Source organism: Chiloscyllium plagiosum, unplaced genomic scaffold (assembly GCF_004010195.1).
Source record: "Chiloscyllium plagiosum isolate BGI_BamShark_2017 unplaced genomic scaffold, ASM401019v2 scaf_11754, whole genome shotgun sequence".
In the NCBI taxonomy this organism is placed as follows: domain Eukaryota; kingdom Metazoa; phylum Chordata; class Chondrichthyes; order Orectolobiformes; family Hemiscylliidae; genus Chiloscyllium; species Chiloscyllium plagiosum.
Window position 1 is genome coordinate 1 of NW_025212769.1, and position 19,161 is coordinate 19,161.

At 43.2% G+C, this 19,161-nt stretch overlaps 1 protein-coding gene across 1 annotated transcript in view; it reads right to left on the reverse strand.

Annotated features, from left to right (window-relative positions):
- Positions 1–137: 137 nt before the first annotated feature.
- LOC122547464 (calcium-activated chloride channel regulator 3A-1-like) overlaps positions 138–19,161 on the reverse strand; it is a gene marked incomplete at both ends in the record, with an annotated part of 28,190 nt that continues 9,166 nt past the window's right edge. The window contains 7 exon segments of the mRNA XM_043686084.1: positions 138–244; positions 885–1,062; positions 1,149–1,373; positions 6,867–7,088; positions 12,858–13,023; positions 17,645–17,750; positions 18,557–18,728. Of these exon segments, the coding sequence (XP_043542019.1) occupies positions 138–244; positions 885–1,062; positions 1,149–1,373; positions 6,867–7,088; positions 12,858–13,023; positions 17,645–17,750; positions 18,557–18,728 (1,176 nt within the window).

The following is a 19,161-nucleotide window of genomic DNA, read 5'->3' on the forward strand; positions in this document are numbered from 1 at the left end:
CTATTCCTTTCAACCAAGGTCATCTTCAACCTTTGTTCCAGAGCTTTCAAGCTGGAACCAAAGAAATGGATCTATTGAATTTAATGTTAAGTTAACAAAAGGATAATGAGAAAGTCATTATCTGAGGGAAAACAGACCTGAACTAACTGTTGACTAATGTCACCATTTCCTGATACTATTGAAGAGAAGGCATCGCTTAATCCAGTTGCATCCACTTTATCAGTGGCTGCAAACTGTCGACCCCCTAGAGAATGGAGACGGCAAGAAAGTTATAAACATGGATCAAATACATGGTCAATGGGCAATGCCAATTGAGACTGAAATGAAGAAGGAGGCATCAGAGATTTCTGCAATGTGACAGTAACTGCCCAATGTCAAATTGTTTGGAATAAAACTATTGAACATGTGAACATTGATTTTAATCCTGTCTGATTAGCAGGAACAATGTGTAGTTGAGGGAAGAAGAATTAAAATGGCAGTGGTAGCCATTATGTTCCCATTACCTGCAATATTAACAGTTAGCTTGGAGAATCAAGCCTGACTGACTAGAAATATGGACATGTCCATGACTTTTATTGTACATCAAAGTTGTGTGACATCACTTTAAATAAATAAATCGACTTGGCTAGTTTCCTGTTAGCTGTAGATATGGACAGTGCCAGGAGTAAAGTCCCACCAACTTCCTGTCGGAGTCTGCCTAGTAATTGGAATGTTCTCAACAGAAATTCCTTTGTCCAGTATTTTCACTGAAGGCTACCCAATTCATTTTAAACCTGTTAACACTTCCACCACAATAAAAGTTGGGAGCAGAACTCAAAACAACAAGACTTGAAGTTATGTTCCTCTCCCAAGAATTCATGAGAAATTCTTTGTGTCCTTATTACCTGTCAGTGTTGACATCTGTTCCAGCTCTTTGGCTGCCTTTGGTCCTAATGCTATCGTGTGGATTACTGCACCACTTTGTTCCACCTCCGAGAAACAACTGCTTATCCCACTGTCCTCCCCATCAGTCAGCAAAACGATTTCATCACCATTTGTAGCACCGTCATCATCACCAAGTACCTGCAAAGCCGTTAAGTTATTGTCTACGTGGGAAAACTGAAAATTAAATGAGTTGCTAAAGTTTGCTGAAGCATTTCAGTTTCTACCTGAAAACCAGCCTGGATTCCTGCGCAGATATTTGTCCCTCCATTAGCTGTTGTAGGTAGCATTTGGACAAGTTGATTCCTCACATCTTTATTTTCAATCACTTTCAAATGTGATTGAATAGTTGCAGTATTGTTAAAAGTGACTATTCCAACTTGTGATTTTGCTTCAATGATCTGAAGTAAGAATATCTCGGCAGCTTGTCGGAGTCTGTTAATACGATTCCCCTGTTGAATTAAAAAAAGACAATGTAATATGCAGCTCACTGCCTTTTAACTAATTTATTTATAAATTGCATTTAAAGTAATAAGGATAAAAATTAAGTTAAAATTAGTATTAAGTAGTCTGCTTTGCCCAAGATGGTTCAAGACAGGAAAATTGGAGATGCTGGAATCCAAAATAGATGGGTAGGAGGCTGGAAGATCACAGCAAGCCAGGCAGCATCAGGAGGTACAGAAGTTGACATTTTTTTGTGTAATCCTTTTTCAGGACTGGGGGTTGGCGTGGGGGGGTGATGCAGGTAAAGGGGGAGGCTGGGGCAGGGTGGTGAAGCCGGGATAGATGAAGACAGGCAGAGGGTATAACCTGGTTAGTCAATGGGGGGATTGATTCTGGTTGGTGGCAGGGAGCTGTGGCAGGGAGGGGTAGGGACTGGGAAGGGAGTCAGGGAACAGGGAGGGAGGTTATTTGAAATTGGAGAACTTTGTGTTGAGTCCTCTGGGCTGTACGGTGCCCAGGTGGAAAATAAGGTGTTGTTCCTCCAATAGGAGCTGTGGTTTGTTTTGGCAATGGAGGAGGCCAAGGATGGTCATGCTGGAAAGTGAGTGGTGAGGGGACTGAAAGGGACAGTGATTGGGTGGCCCGGTCGGCCAAGTTTACGTTCGGATTCCACAGGAGGCACAGTTAGTAAGTTTGCAGATGACACCAAAATTGGAGGTGTAGTGGACAGTGAAGAAGGTTACCTCAGATTACAATGGGATCTTGATCAGATGGGCCAATGGGCTGAGGAGAGGCAGATGGAGTTTAGACAAATGTGATGTGCTGCATTTTGTATAAAATGCAGAACTTATACATTTAATGGTCAGGTCCTAGGGATTGTTGCTGAACAAAGAGACCTTGGAGTGCAGGTTCATAGTTCCTTGATTATAGAGTCGCAGGTAGATAGGATAGTGAAGTAGGCGTTTGGTATGCTTTCCTTTATTGGTCAGAACATTGAGTATAGGAGTGGGAGGTCAAGTTGCGGTTGTACAGGATGTTGGTTAGGCCGTTGAGGATGTTCCCAGGGTTGGAGGATTTGAGCTATAGGGAGAAGCTGAATAGGCTGGGGCTGTTTCACCGGGGTGTTGGAGGCTGAGGAGTGACCTCATAGATGTTTATAAAATCATGAAGGGCTTGGATTGGATAAATAGACAAAGTCTTTTCCCTGGGGTGGGGAGTCCAGAACTAGAGGGCATATTTTTAGGGTGAGAGGGGGAAGATATTAAAAGGGACCTAAGGGCAACTTTTTCACACAGAGGGTGGTGCATGTAAGGAATGAGATGGCAGAGGCAGTGGTGGAGGCTGGTGTAACTGCAACATTTAAAAGACATCTGACTAGGAAGGGTTTAGAGGGATATGTGCCAAGTGCTGGCAAATAGGACTCGATTAATTTGGGATATGAGTGGACATGGATGAGTTAGACCGAAGGGTCTGTTTCCGTGATGTACATCTCCATGACTCTATGACTCGAAGACTCCACTCCAAGATGATGTCAAGGTTTTTTCTGATAATTGTTTTGGCTGCATTAATTCAAGCAAATGTTTCCTTTCTACACATGGGATGTGGCTGTCATTGGCAACAACAGTATTTATTGTCCATCTCTAATTGACTTTGAACTGAATGACTTGCTGGGCATTTCAAGGATAGTTAAAGTCAACTACAGTCTCTGAGGCTGGAGTCACATAACGTTGGCAGATTTTCTTCCCTCAAGGCCATTAGTTGGTTATTTACAACAATGATTGCTATTTGTCCAACTGGCCAGCATCTATTGCCCATCCGTAGTTACCCGTGAGAAGGTGATGATGAGCTATCTTCTTGAACCACTGCAGTCCACATGCTGTGACTTGACCCACAATGCCTTTAGTGAGGGAATTTCAGCCATTTCTTTTACCTAGCAATAAGGGATGGGAATATATTTCCAAGTCAGAATGGTCAATGATTTTGAGGGAACCATGAACGTGGTGGTGTTCCCATGCCACTTGCTGCCCTTGTCCTTCTGGAAGGAAGTATTCATGGATTTGGAAGGTGCTGCCTGAGGATCTTTGGTGTATTTCTGCAGTGCATCTTATAGACAGTGGGCACTGCTACTACTGAGCATTGGTGGTGGAGGGAGTGGATGTTGTGGATGTGATGCCAATCAAATGAGCTGCTTTGTCCTTGATGGTGTCAAGTTGCTTGAGTGTTGTTGGAGTTGAACTCCTCTAGGCAAGTGGGGAGCATTCCATCACACTCCTGTCTTGTGTCTTGTAGGTGGTGGACAGGATCTCAGGGGACAGGAGATGAGTTACCACAGTATTTCTAGCATCCGAAGTGTTTCTGGTCAGTCAGGGGATACCTGGACCATTGTCTACATTGTCAGATAGATGCCAGTTTTTCACTGTACTGGAAGAGCTTGGTTAAGGGAGTGTCAAGTTCTGGAGCACAAGTCTTCTGTACAATTGCCGGAATGTGGTCAAGGCCCGTAGCCTTTGCAATATCCAATGCCTCCAAACATTTTTTGATCTCACATGGAGTGAATCAAACTAGCTGAAGACTGGCATCTATGATACTGGGGACCACTGGAGGAGGTCCAGATGGAACTTGGTATTTGTAGCTGAAGGTTGCTGCAAATGCTTCAGCCTTATCTTTCACACTGTGTTGGATTCTTCCATCATTGAGGATGGGGATATTTGTGGAGCATCCTCCTCCATTTAATTGTTGAATCGACCACCACCATTCATGACTGGATGTGGCAGGACTGCAGAGCTTTGATCCATTGACTGTGGATTCACTTGTGCTGTTTGAATTACAAGTAATCCTGTTTGGTACTTTCACCAGGTAGACACTTCATTTTCAGATATGCCTTCAGCTGCTCCTGCATTCTCCATTGAAACAGGATTGATTCCCTGGCTTGATGGTAATGGTTTAGTGGGGGATGTGCTGGGCCATGAGGTTATGAGTTGTGCTGAAGACAATTCTGCTCCAGGTGATGGCCCATAGTGCCTCATGGATGCCATGTCTTGAGTTGGTAGACCGGTTCAAAGTCTGTCTCATGGAGCACAGTGTTAGTACTGCACAACACAATGGAGGGTGGTCTCAATGTGAAGGTGGGACTTCGTCTCCACAAGGATTGTGCAGTGGTCGCTCTTACTGATACTGTCATGGACAGATGCATCTGCAGACAGCAGATTGGTAAGGATGAGGTCAAGTACGTTGGTTCCCTCACCACCTGCTGCAGACCCAGTCTGGCAGCTAGGTCCTTTAGGACCTTACCAATTCGATCAGTGGTACTGAGGATCTAAAATTTGAATTTAGGCTGTTGTCAAAAGCAACAAGTATATGTAGATTTTTTATTAACCACAAAATGGCTTTTCAATTTAAAATAACACAACAAGATGGCTGCAAGTAATGATTTGTCTCTGTGAGCTTGAACTGATGCTTTGCTAAGTTGGTTGTATTTAGAGATAAGAGAAAACAATGGAGTTTTCATCATATGAATCATACGATGGTGATTTGGTGTTCGAACTAACCTTGAACCGCTACCATGACGATTTGTGTAATTAAGACCCGTTTCCCAGGGAATATCATTGGATTAGCCTGCTGTCAATCATGTCACCTTATTACATTTGATTGGTCTTTCCTTGTAATTAAGGCTGTACTGTCTCTTAAAAAACATATAAATAATGTGTAATTTTTGAATGTAATTGCGCAACTTCACCACGGAACACAGAAGCTTTAACCTCTGCGTTGCTGGACAAAATTGCATCAATGTGCCTTAATTCAATAAACTGATGACCCTTGCTTTTTGACTGACTGTATTCCGTTGATTCTTTTGACCGATCTCGAACCAAGGGGCCCCTCTTGAGGGATCATAAATCTTCAGTACTGCTACTGACCCCCTCTTGGTGGTGGGCATTGAACTGCTCCACCCAAAGTACATTTTGTTCACCACAACTCATTAGCTAAGGGTGGACAATACATCACAGAGTCATAGTGATGTTCAGCATGGAAAGAGACACTTTGGTCAAACTCATCCATGTCGTCAAGATAACCTAAAGTAATCTAATCCCATTTGCCAGCACTTCGCCCATATCCCTCTAAACTCTTCCTATTCATGTACCCATCCAGGTGTCTTAAATGTTGTAATTGTACCAGCCTCCACCACTTCCTCTAGCATAGGAAGTGTTTAGAGGGATGTGGGTCAAGTGCGGGCAAATGAGCCGAGATTAGGTTAGGTTATCTGGTTGGCATGGGCGAGTTGGACTAAAGGGTCTCTTTCTGTACTGTACATCTCTGTGGTAACCTTCTTCACTGTCTACGACACCTCCAATTTTGGTGTCATCTGCAAATTTACTAACTATACTTCCTATATTCACATCCATTCAGTCAGGGATTTCCTTGCCCATGTTTAACCTGATGCCATGAGACTCCGTGGGATCTGTTGCCAGTGTTGAGTATTCCCATGGCAACTCCCTCCTGACTATATACCACTGTGGCACAACCTCTCTGGGTCTGTCCCGTCAGTGGGACAAGGCACATCCAGAGATGATGATAGTGGTGATGCCTGGATCATTGTTTGGAAGGTATGATTTTGTGAGTATGACTATGACAGGCTGTTGCTTGACTAGTCTGAGACAGTTCTCCAAACTTTGGCACTAGACCCAAATACAGGGTTGACAGGGCTGTTTCTACCATTGTCTTTTCCTGTACTGAGGTCAATGCCAGATAATCTGTCTGGTTTTGTTTCTTGTAATGATTGACACAAAGGAATGGCTTGCTAGGCCATTTCAGACGGCAATTGAGAGTCAATCACATTGCTGTGAGTCTGGAGTCACATGTCAGCCAGCCGAGGTGGAGTTGACAAATTTCATTCTTGAAGGACATTAGTGAACCAGATGATTTTTCTTGTCAATTGACAATATCTTCATGGTCATCAGTAGATTCTTAATTCCAATTTTTTTTTATTGAATTCAAATTCCACTATCTGCCATGATGGGATTTGAAACCAGGTCCCCGAAATATTGGCTGAGTTGCTGCATTGATAGTCAAACGATACTGGAGCTGTGCCATCATCTCCCCCTTGAACCCGTGTCTCCAGAGCATTAGCATGGCTCTCTACATTACCAGGAGAAAGTGAGGACTGCAGATGCTGGAGATCAGCGTCGAGACTGTGGTACTGTAAAAGAATAGCAGGTCAGGCAGCATCCGAGGAGAAGGAGAATCTATGTTTCAGGCATAAGCCCTTCATCAGGAGTCTTTACATTACCACTATAAAATTACCACTCAAATATGTAGTGTTATGTCAAACTCTTGATATGTTCTTTGTAGATGACAGAGAGGATCTGTGAGTAAGGAAGTGAGCTACTCATTTCAAAATATCCAGCTTCTGACCTCCTCTAACTTGCTGTGCGAAGCCACACAACAGCACAAATGTGCGTCTAAGTCAATACTTTCTGTGAAATAAACTTTACTAATGACCTTACCGAGTCCATGCTCCCAGAGACATCAAGGACTAAGCACAGCGCACGGTGTTTGGCCTGTAGCAGTGTAAAGGTCGGTATCACTGAACCACTGTAGGGTGAGGGATTGTTTCTGAAATCCTCCGACTCTCTGATTACATCCCAAGTGCTCCTGAAGTTGCACATTTTGTTTTGCATGTTCGGTGCGTCAGGATTGTGAGTCTTATCGTCACAGAATTCAGTCACCTGGATGTTTTTAAAAACAAGATGCAACAGGTTAAAGGGGCTGCAGATAGATTGGGGTGGGGATGGATTATTTTTACCTTCCATACCCAGGAAGAATACTGTTGGAGACAGTCACCCACCCATTGTGAAGACCACAGGATCGATATTGTATTGAATCTCTCGGATATCACACAGATGTCTGACAAGAAGGATTCCACAATATAAGTTTACAACTACCCTCAGTGTTTAAAACTTATCACTAATTTGTTGATAATATCATAAAATGTGTTTTAAGCAAGAAAAGGACAGAACTGTTAAATACTTAAATGTTTCATGTTTGCTTCCTGCCCTTCCCCAGTCAATGGCATCTGACAAGGGCAAGACACCAAACTGTGCAGTATCATCAATCTCAAAGGCCCTGCTCTTTGCAAGAGGAAGCTGGAGATGTGGAAAATGCAGGTCACTGCTGTCATCCATTGAAGAGGAGACACCTCCAATCTGCACTAAAATGGGGAAAGTGATGCTCAGGAATTGAGGGGATGGTAAGGTGACTCAGTGGTTAGCACTGCTGCCTCATACACAAGGGACCTGGGTTCAATTTCAGCCTTGGGTAACTGACTGTGTGAAGTTTGCATGCTCTCCCCGTGTCTGCACGGGTTTCCTCTGGGTGCTCTGGTTACCTCCCATCGTCCAAAGATATTCAGGCTGGGTGGATTGACCATGGCAAATGAGGTTACCGGTATGGGATAGAATTCTCTGTGGAGGATTGATGGCAAACTCGATGGGCTGAATGGTTTCTTTCCACACTGTCAGGATTTTATGAAATTGCAGGTTTCCAACAAAGTGAAATTCTCCCAGAGCACTGCTGCCAGTACAAAGACTTCAGTTGGCTGGACAGCAGATTTATGACACAGAGGTGATAGCAATAATGTTTGATTCCTGCACTGGTTGAGGTTTCCATGAAGGACTGTCCTTGTCAACCTTTACCCTCACCTGAGCTGTGGTGTCTGTCTGGGTAAGGCATCACACGTTGCCTCAATCCAATGGGAGAGCAACCTTGGCCTGGGAGGACTATGGAGACTTCACTTTATTTTTATATTAATTATTACAGTATAGATATCTCTGGCAGGATCGAATTAACTATGACAGGGACATGGTGATTCACTTTCTTGAGGCACAGCAGTGTCAATTGTCTGCACTCTTTGTCACGTTAGGGGATTTCAGTGATAATGAAAGATTAATGAGAATTTTCAAAGTTGGGATTAGTGTTGGACTTTGAGGAGAACCTGGAGGTGGATGTGCTGCTATTGTTATGAAGATCCTTTATTATCAATAGTTTCTTTGAGGATTTGTGTTGAAAGAATTGCAGACAATCATTTGTTTGTAAACTCTCAGAATACACCTGGACCTTTTTCTTAAAAGGGTCACTAAGTGACACATTGGACCAATATTTTAAAGCCATTTCTTGAAGATCACGTCTTAAATTAATTACATGCAGGGATTTACTGAAAATCACATGCCTTGGTTTCTGGCTGGGAAAAGTGAGGACTAGCAGATCAGAGTCGAGAGTGTGGTGCAGGTCAGGCAGTATCTGAGGAGCAGGAGAATCGACGTTTCAGGCATAAGCCCGTCATCAGGAATGAGGCTTGTGGGCTGCGGGCCTGAGAGATAAATGGGAGGGGATGGGGTTGGGGGGGAAGGGAGTTCAGAAGCGATAGGTAGATGAAGGTGGGGGAAAAGGAGATATGTCGAAGACGCGGGTGGAAAAGATAGGAAAAGAGATGGACAGGTCAGGAGGGCAGTGCCGAGTTGGAGGCTTGGGACTGGGATAATGTGGGGGAGGGGAAGTGAGTAAACTGGTGAAATCCACATTAATCCCGTGAGGTTGCAGGCTCCCAAGGCGGAACATGAGGCATTCTTCCTCCTGGCGTCATTTGGTGAGGGTTAGGCGATGGAGGAGGCCCTAGACCTGCATGTCCTTGGTGGAGTGGGAGGGGGAGTTGAAGTGTTTACCTACGGGGCAGTGGGGTTGGTTGGTGTGGGTTTCCCAGAGATGTTCTCTGGAACAATCCACAAGTAGGCGTCCTGTCTTCCCAATGTAGAGGAGACCACATCGGGTGCAACGGATACAGTAGATGACATTGGTGAAGGTACATGTAAATTTCTGTTGAATGTGGAAGCACCCTTTGGGGCCTTGGACGAAGGTGAGGGAAGTAGTGTGGGCACAGGTTTTGCACTTCTTTCTGTAGCTGGGGTAGGGGCTGGAAATGGGGTGTAGGCTGGTGGGGGGGGAGGGTGGGTGTGGGTCTGACAAGGGAGTCACAGAGGGAATGGTCTCTCTGGAAAACTTTACGGGTGGGGAGGGAAATATATCTCTGGTGGTGGGGTCCATTGTTGGATGGTGGAACTGGCAGAGGATGATGTGATGTATGCAGAAGGTGGTGGGATGAAAGGTGAGGACCAGGGGAGTTTCTGTCCTTGTTGTGTTGGGAGGGGTGGGGTTGAAAGGTGGAGGTGCAGGAAGTGGAGGAGATGTGCTGGAGGGTATCATCAATCACATGGAAGGGAAATTGTGATCTTGGAAGAAGGAAGCCATCTGAAAATTTCTCAGGTGGAATTGGTCACCTGGGAACAGATGTGGGAGAATTGGGAATAAGGGATGCCAGTTTTACAGGAGGTAGCGTGGGAGGATGTGTAGTCTAGGTAGCTGTGGGAGTTGATGGGCATGCAGTCGATATCTGTGGTTAGTCGATTGCTGGAGATGGAGATGGAGAGGTCCAGGAAGGCGAGGGAGGTGTCCAAGACGGTCCTGGTGAATGTGAGGTCGGAGTGAAAGGTTTGGTGAAGTTGATGAACTGTTCAACCTCCTTGTGGGAGGACGAGGTAATGCCAATACAGTCATCAATGTAGCAGAGCAACAGGTGTGGGGTGGTGCCGATGTAGCTGTGGAAGATGGACTGTTCCACGTACCCGACAAAGAGGCAGGCAGAGCTGGGGCCCATATGGGTGCCCATGGCTATCCCTTTGGTTTGGAGGAAGTGGGTGGATTGGAAGGCGAAGTTTTTAAGGGTGAGGACCAGTTCAGCCAGGCATATGAGGGTGTCGGTGCAAGGGTACTAGTTGGGACGGCGTAGAAAGAAGAAGCAGAGGGCTTGGAGACCTTTGGCGTGGTGGATCAATGTGTACTGGGACTGGATGTCCATGGTGAAGATGAGGCATTGGGGGCAGGGGAAACGAAAATCTTGGAGGGGGTGAAGGGTGTGGATGGTGTCCCGAACATAGGTGGGGTGTTCCTGGACTAATGGGGACAGGACATTTTCAAGGTATGCAGAGATGAGTTCAGTGGGACAGGAACAGGCTGAGACAATGGGCTGACCAGGGAAGTCAGGTTTGTGAACCTTGGTAGGAGGTCGAATTGGGCAATGCAGGGTTCACAGGCAATGAGGTTGGAGGCTGTGGGTGGGAGATCCCCAGAGGTGATGAGGTTGTGGATGGTTTGGCAGACAATGGTTTTGTGGTGGGAGGTGAGGTGGTGGTGGGGATAGTTGGAGCAGGTGTCAGCGAGTTGGCGCCTGGCTTCAGTGATGTAGAGGTTGATGCACTACACTACCACTGCGCCACCCTTATCTGCGGGTTTGATTATGAGGTTGGGGTTGGAGCAGAGGGAGTGGAGGGCTGTGCGTTGTGAGTTTGGGAGGTTGGAATGGCTGAGGACGGTGGATAGTTTGAAGCCATCCATGTCATGGCCTCAGAAGTGAAGAGGTAAAGGACGGGTAACAAGCCAGCATGGGGCATCCAGATGGATGAGGTGTGTTGGAAGCGAGAGAAGGGGTCCTCTGGGGGAAGAGTAAAGAGACAGCAGGGCTGGGAGCTGGGACCAGGGGTGGGGCTGGAGATGGGTGTGGGGGCAGAAACAATCACTTGAGTGACTATAGGGTCAGGAGTGATGTCATCAATAGAAGTGACACTAACACTGAGGGTAGAAGTGGGGCTTACAGCGGTCTCTATGTGGGGGGCAGAGGTGACATCACACGTGACGGTGACGACATTGCAGACTGGTTTTCAGTGAATGATGTCACTGCTGGCAGAACTGACGTCAGCAAAAGTCTCATTCGTGTCCAGGTGAGTAGGTGAGTGACTTTTTCAGCGCAGAAGTGGCTGTGCCGGTGGCAACTGTGGGGGTGGAAGGGACGTGAGAGTAGGTTTTGCATTTGTGCCAGAGGCAGTGAATCTCGCAGCGATGGTGGATCCTGCGGCAGTCACAGAGGTGGTTGTCTTCCCAGCAATCGCAGAGGTGGTTGTCTGGTTGTCAATATTGTGTGGAATTCAGTTGCTGAAATGGTTATCCTCTGCCTTTCAAAGAAAGCTCTTTTGAGGGAACAGTATAATAACCAAACACTGTGTGAGCTGTTCTCCTGGAATACCCTTTGAACAATTTATGTTGGCGGTTACAGAATAAACTACATCTGTAAGGATCCCTGTGAAGACTGTCTATCTTCGATATCCATGTGCCAGGAAGCTGGATGAAAGCCTTATCCTTATTATTCATGTCCTCGTTCCATATCTCTGTCGAGAATTTTGTTTTTTTTAAAATTGACAAACGCCTGGTTATTTCGAAGATGTATCATTTGTGACTTCCACTTGTGTGTTTGCATCTTTCTTGAGTCGTTTTGTTTTATAATAAATCAATAATTTTATTCCTTAGTGGAGATGCTTATTTAATGGATCTTTTGTATTCTAATTTGAAAATATAGATAAAGCATCATTGGCTATGTTGGTAACTGTGTAAAGTAAATATATTCGTGTTGGGAACAATGGAGTGATGGCACTGGACAGAGGCAGTCCACTCCCCAGTCTTGGGCACAACACCATTCATCTGCTTCTTTTGCTGAAGATTAAGGTCCTGTTGAAGAAGCCTTAGTGACAGATACAATGCATCCTGCAACTGGTACACAATCCAGCCGCTGTGTGTCAATAGTGGGGCAAGTGAATGTTTAAAGTGGCTGATGGAGCTGACCAAGTGTTTGATGGTTTGATGGTGTTTGTTGTTACAGTCACATTGGAAGCAGCCCATCAAGTTTTGACTTCTGCCTTGTTAGTTTTGGAGAGGCTTTGGAGAGTCAAAGTGTGAGACTACCCAACAACAGCAAAATATCACAGATGCTAGAAATCTGAAATAAAATCTGAAAATCATGAAAATCTGGAGCAAGAAATGAAATTAATATTTCAGGTCACTGCAGAAGTATTCAAAGACTATCCGGTCTTGAACAAGTTCATCCAGAATGTCTGTGGTTTGGTCAGTTCTATAGAAGAGCCATATTGGATTGAAGCATTAACTCCATTTCTCTCCTCAGTTGCTGCCAGGCCTGCTGAGTCTCTCCAACACTTGCTGTTTTTACTTACTTGCTCATCCCATTTAGTTTAGGGTCAATGGTAATCTTCAGGAATTCAGCAATGGTAATGCAAGGGGAGGAGGTTAGATTCTCTCTTGTTGGAAATAATCATTGCCAGACATTTGAATCACAAAAATATGACTTGCTACATTTCAGGCCAATCGTGGATGCTATCCAGGATTAACTGTCTGCATTACAGACCACGTAGTTAGCCGAGGAATAATGCATTGAGTGGAACACAGTACAATCATCTTCACTTCTGTCCTTATAGCTAAAGGAAGGTTATTGATGGGCAGCTAAGGATAGTTGGTCCTTGGAGGAGATCTTGCAGGGGTGATCTGGGAAACAAGAGTGTTAGCAATATTGGACAAACGTACCTCTCAGCAGCTTTACTTACATTTGACAGTGCCTGTATGAACATAATTGAGGAGGATGCAGTCTGTTTGCTATCTGGATAAAATTCACAATTCCCTTTCGGCAGTCCTGACTTAGGATCTGTCTCACATGCTGAGCAGGATCCGCCTGAGCAATCAGCAAGCTGTCCTCTAATCTCTTTTGAACATCTGGAAGTAAAAATGATCAAAGATAATTCCTTGATTCCAAGTAACATTTTGACAATGAGAAATCACTGAATAAGGTTGAAACTTACAACATTTCCTCCATACCATTTGCAACTTTCATCTGTCATTTCCTTGCTGACTAAGAAAGGTTATAGTCAACCACTTTCCTCAGGAAATCAATTTTTCCTTTCCACTCTCAGCCCTTTATAATTTTAATTCACTTCAATTAAATGTCCCCATAGTTCCCTCTTTCCAAAGATAAGAACCCCAGCCTATCCAGTCTTTATTCATTCTTCATTCTCTAGTTGACACAACATCCCAATAAATCTCCTTTGTACCCTCTTTCAGTGTATACATACTGATGGACATACGGTTACCATAACTGTTCGGTTATGTCTCACTGGAGTAACACACTGGAAACCAAGCCCCACTATTCCCACAGTCATCACATAAGTAAACTTTCAAGATTTTAAAATGTAGCCAAAATTCCCAATTTTCCCATCTTTTGGATCCAAATTGACAGAAAGCATGGACCAGGAATTTAAACTTAAAAGGAATGACTATTTATTACAAATAAATAGATTCTAACTGCAAATAAAAATAATTATGATCAGTTAACACATAACGCTACTGGTTAAAATTCTAACCTACTCATAAAATGCCCACTACATACACACATACAAATAGACACAAAGAAAAGGGCATTACAGGTGGAGCGAACAATTGAGAAGACCAACAGGATTTGCTCAGATGCTCCTTTTGCTGATCACAACTCCTATCCTCCTGGAGTTATGATTGTTCCTGACTTGAATAATCAATCTGTAAGCTGCTCAGCTAACTAGAAGCCAGCCACATTGCTGTGGACAGGCAGAAGGCTTTTGTCATCAATAACCGGTCACTCTTCCACACAACAATCAGCTACTTGTTGCCAGCTGAGTCTCTATTTGGACACTGATTAGATTAGATTCCCTACAGTATGGAAACAGGCCTTTAGCCCAACAAGTCCATACCGACCCTTTGAATAGTAACCCATCCAGACCCATTCCCCTACGTTTACCCCTGACTCATGCACCTAACGCTATGTGAAATTTAGCACAGTCAGAGCACCTGACCTGCATATCTTTGGATGGTGTGAGGAGACTAGACCACCCAAAAGAAGCCCACACAGACACAGGGAGAATGTGCAAACTCTGAATGGACATCACCTGAGGTGAGAATTGAACCTGGGTTCCTGGTACTGTGAGGCAGCAGTGCTAACCACCAAGCCACCGTGCCAACCCCTAGTTACAGATGGTCTGTAACTAGACTTGCCCCACCACTTGCACACACAGTTGTGTAAACATCTCCTACAACAAGTGCCAGGTTATTTGCTTTATACAGCAATCCTTTCAATAATCTTGCTTTTATACCAATCATTTTTCCATTTCAGACCACAATCAAAAATACAGTTAAATAGAAAAGACATGCTCTTAACAATATGCAGTAAATAAGCTGTTCACTGCAGTATTTTCTATCGTTCTAGAATGACCTCCCTGCTTTTGTACTCTCTGCCGGAGTTAATAAAGGAATGTATCTGTGTGACTTCTTCACCACCATATCCAACTGCCCTTTTCTATCTTCAGGGAGCATGCACTGGAATACTAGTCTTTTCTTCTACTCTTCTTAATAATCTATTATTTATGATATGTTCCTTTTGCTTGTTTTCACCATCCTCAGCCCTGTAAATGCATTATCTCTTTTTGACCAATTTGATAATCCATTTATATTTCTGCAGTTTACATTATTGGACATGAAATATGTGGCCAATTTTTGATACCAAGTAATACCAATCATCTTAATGATTGATACCAATCATCTTAATAATGATGACTACATTGAAGTCTGAATCTGTATATGTAATATATATGTATATCATGAAAAGTAAGGGACCTCATACACACCATTGAAACCAGCCTTCCAGTCCCAAAGATATCCATAGATCCTTTGTTTCCTACCATAGAGCTAATTTTCCTTCCAATTTTTCACTTGTTTAGAGATCCCAAATAAACATTTAGTTTTCTGACCAGTCTGTCATGTGAGATTTTGCTAAAGCCTTGCAAAGTCCCATGGAGATCACACCAAATGCATTAACCAGATAAACTCTCCACGTCACTTGCTCAGCAATTGAACCAAGTTAGTCAGACACAGCATTCCCTGAACAGATATATTCAGTCCCTCCTTGATTAATTTATGCCTTCTTAAACGATCATTTATGCAGTTCCTTGAAATATTTTTCAATATTTTTTCCACCAATGCGATTGGACATGTTTATTTGGAAAAGCTGAGGATGAAATTCCTTTGGACGGGATTATAGCTCCACAGATTTGTCTTTGTGTACCATATGCCCATGTTATTATTGTAAGGTTTGTTTGATCATTGTTTGGGGATTGTATCTTTTGGTTTATAAGATAATTATAGTTTAGGACTGTGACTTTAAATATAAAGTGTATCAAAGAAATCATGTAACCTGTACTGAAGTAATCCTGAGTGAATTATTGAGGAGAATATGAAGGGTATTTAGTCTTGGACCAATGACTGCAGTTTCCAAGTTAACAATGTATAGAGACAAATAAAATGTTTAGTCATTATCTCTATTTTTCACCATGCTCAGATTGTATCAAATTATGAAAAAGAAACTGTGAACTAGCAGTTTGAAATTCTCTTTAAATGTATCAGGCCACTGGAGAGATTAATTTTTTTTTTTCACGTGATCCTGCTTTAAATAAAATAACATGGCTCCTGTCTTAGTCAGACGATCATTTGAGTTACCCAGAAGAAGGACCTGTGTAAAATAGGGTTATGACATGTATTTGTATGGATAGTCCACGCTGCAAAATTAATAATAGGAAAAGACAGGATAGATAAAGATGAGCTATTTCCATTGGTTGGGAATTCCAGAGTTGGGGACATAGTTTGAGAATTAGGGCCAAACCATTCAGGACAGATGTTGGGAAGCATTTCTACACACAAAGGGTGGTGGGTAATTGGAACTCTACTGCACAAACTTCAGTGGATGCGGGATCAGTTGATAATTTAAAATCTAAGATAGCTAATTTGTTTGTTTAGCAAAGGTATCGAGGGATCTCAGCCATGATCTAATTGAATGGTGGAACAGGCTCCAAGGGCTGTATAGCCTACTCTTCCTCCAATGTTTCCCGATGTTAGTTAGCTTGGCAGAACTTCATCACCTTTGAAGACAAACACACAAGTCCGACCCCACTCATGAGATGACATTTATGAACAGCTTGAACAACTTGCTATTGTCACAAAGCTGGTCCCTTTTTTCTCAAAGCTTCCCTTTTCTCAAGGACACTGTTTCCTTGGTTTTTTTCAGAGATAATAAAATGCTCTCGACTCTGATTAAACTGGTTTGGTACAGATATTAAAGGGTAAATAAGAGGTATTTTTGTTTATATGCCAACCGATGAGACTTCAGGCTAAAGTTGTCATGTTTTAGAGGTGACCTGTATAATGAAAGGGAAGTGGTCAGCTCTCTAGCTGAGCAGTTCAGTTCGGCCCAGAACTAGTTGGGCGTTCGACAGTGAGCTATGTGGAAACAGTTTGCTAAACTCTCTCTTTCTACCCATTTATCTTCAACCTGTAAGCATCTGTTCCTTTTTTTTAAACTGTGTTTTAAGGGGGTTTGCTTATTGGGCCTGTTGTGTATATTGGGAACAGTATAATTAAGTCTAGTTTGGATGGACTGAGTTCTGTAGGGGTTCTTTATCCTGTTCTTTATGTTTCATTGCGTAATTTTGTGAATAAAAGTTTGTCTGTTTTCAAACCTCGTCTCCTTCCTATCGGAAAGATGTTGTGAAACTTGAAAGGGTTCAGAAAAGACTTACAAGGAAGTTGCCAGGATTGGAGGATTTGAACTATATGGAGAGGCTGAACAGGCTGGGGCTGCATTCCCTGGAACGCCGAAGGCTGAGGGGTGACCTTATAGAGGTTTACAAAATTATGAGGGGCATGGATAGGGTAAATAGGCAAAGTTTTTCCCTGGCGTCAGGGAGTCCAGCACTAGAGGGCATAGGTTTAGGCTGAGAGGGGAAAGATATAAAAGAGACCTAAGTGGCAACTTTTTCACGCAGAGGGTGGAACATGTATGGAATGAGCTGCCAGAGGATGTGGTGGAGGCTGGTACAATTGCAACATTTAAGAGTCATTTAGATGGGTATATGAATAGGAAGGGTTTGGAGGGATATGGGGCGGGTGCAGGCAGGTGGAACTAGATTGGATTGGGATATCTGGTCATCATGGACGGGTTGGACTGAAGGGTCTGTTTCCATGCTGAACATCTCTATGAACATGAATCTTTGACCTGGTAGTCAATCTCACTAACTTTCTCAGAGTACTTTTTACTTTATACTTACTGAAAAAAGTTGCTCAGTTATGGTCTGCGCTGCCTGCTTAGGAATGCTTTGAGTGGTCCTGGCCTAGTCCATAACACTATCTTAACGGTGTCAACACACCTACTGGAGCGGATTGCAAGAACAAATAGTTATCCTATGGGCATCATAAGTTATCCCGGAAACCCAAGAGACATTTTTCAGTGAGCAGAATACTACAATCAGCGTTGTCTTACCTCGTTCCTTCATTGTTTCCATTAAATAAATAGAAGGGCACCAGTTCATTATATTCATTGAAAACTCCCCACCGAAGATGAGCCCATTCATGAACAAATACTCGATCTGTAGAAACAAGAGCACTTTTTATTAAAACAATGTAACCAACACATACATTCTCTGCAGAAAAATAGTGCTTCTGCAAGTTTCAACATTGGCATTATCCACTCCCGGGTGTAAAATACACCCCATGGTGTGAAGATGTTTTGTGAATTCACCATGGAAATCAATATTCTGTTCTCCTGTGTTAATGGTGCAATGTTTCTGAGTGTGGGACAGAAATTGTGTTTCAGAGGGTTGAGCTGAAAAGTTCATTGAGCTGAAAAGCATGGAAGGGGAGGACATAATTCAAAAGGATATTGCTCTTTTTGTAGCTTTGCTTTTAATTTTTTCACCAAGATTGAGAACAGCAAATTTTGTTTTTAACCAGTGGAAAGTGAAAACTGCAGATGCTAGCGATCAGAGTCGAAAAATATGGTGCTAGAAAAGCACAGCAGGTCAGGCAATAGCTGGTAAATTTTATTAAAACCCAAGTGATTTAATTTAATTGATTAATGCTGTAAATAAAATATAACAGTGATGTGTATATCCCCTGCCTTACTTCGAGTGTGTTTTAACAATGGTTATGTGAACGTCTTGGACAGCTGGATTATTTAATCAACGGACACACTCCTGGTCCAATAAGTGTTGGGCAATAGTAAGTTTGCTGTATTCCAATTTTGCCTTCTTCATACCTCATTGTAATAACAACTCCTGTATTCATTTTCACTGCCTTCATGAGCATCAGCTAGGATCATGTTCACCAACTAAGCAGTCTTAATTCGGGTTTAAAGCATATGCTACTCCATTCTAACTTAGTTCAGATAGTTTACCTTTCGGTCCATAAAATGAAACCAGACTGCTGTCCAGGATAAAGTTTGGTGTGAAGTGAATGTACCGTCCCTTCTCTCCACATCCACCATACTGCAGGGTGTATGGTTCATCTCTGTATTTGAAGTTTGGTTCAGCAATGATCACATCAGCCTAGGAAAAGATAAATGGACACTACCGTGTAAGAATCTGTTGACATCTGATATCTGTTGTCATTACTTTGGCTTGTATTGTACAGGTTTGAAGTAAAGTGTAATGTCTAAAAGTGTCATTGACAGTGCTATCACAGCTCTTACCCAATACTAACCTTCTCATTGACATTCAGTTTGGTTCCGCTAGGCCAACTCAGTTCCTAACCTCATTACAACCTCTGTCCAAACATGGACAAAAGAGCTGAACTCCAGAGAGGAAGTGAAGTTGACTGCTCTTGACATAGAGATTAGTTCTGACCAACAGTATCTTTAAAATTCACTCATGGGCTGTGGCCATCTCTGGCTGGCCAGCATTTAGTGCCTTTCCTCGGGTTGAACTAAGTGACCAGCTCAGCCATTTCTAGGGAAGTTGAAAGTCAACCACATTGCTGTGGGGTCTAGAGTCATATATGGGC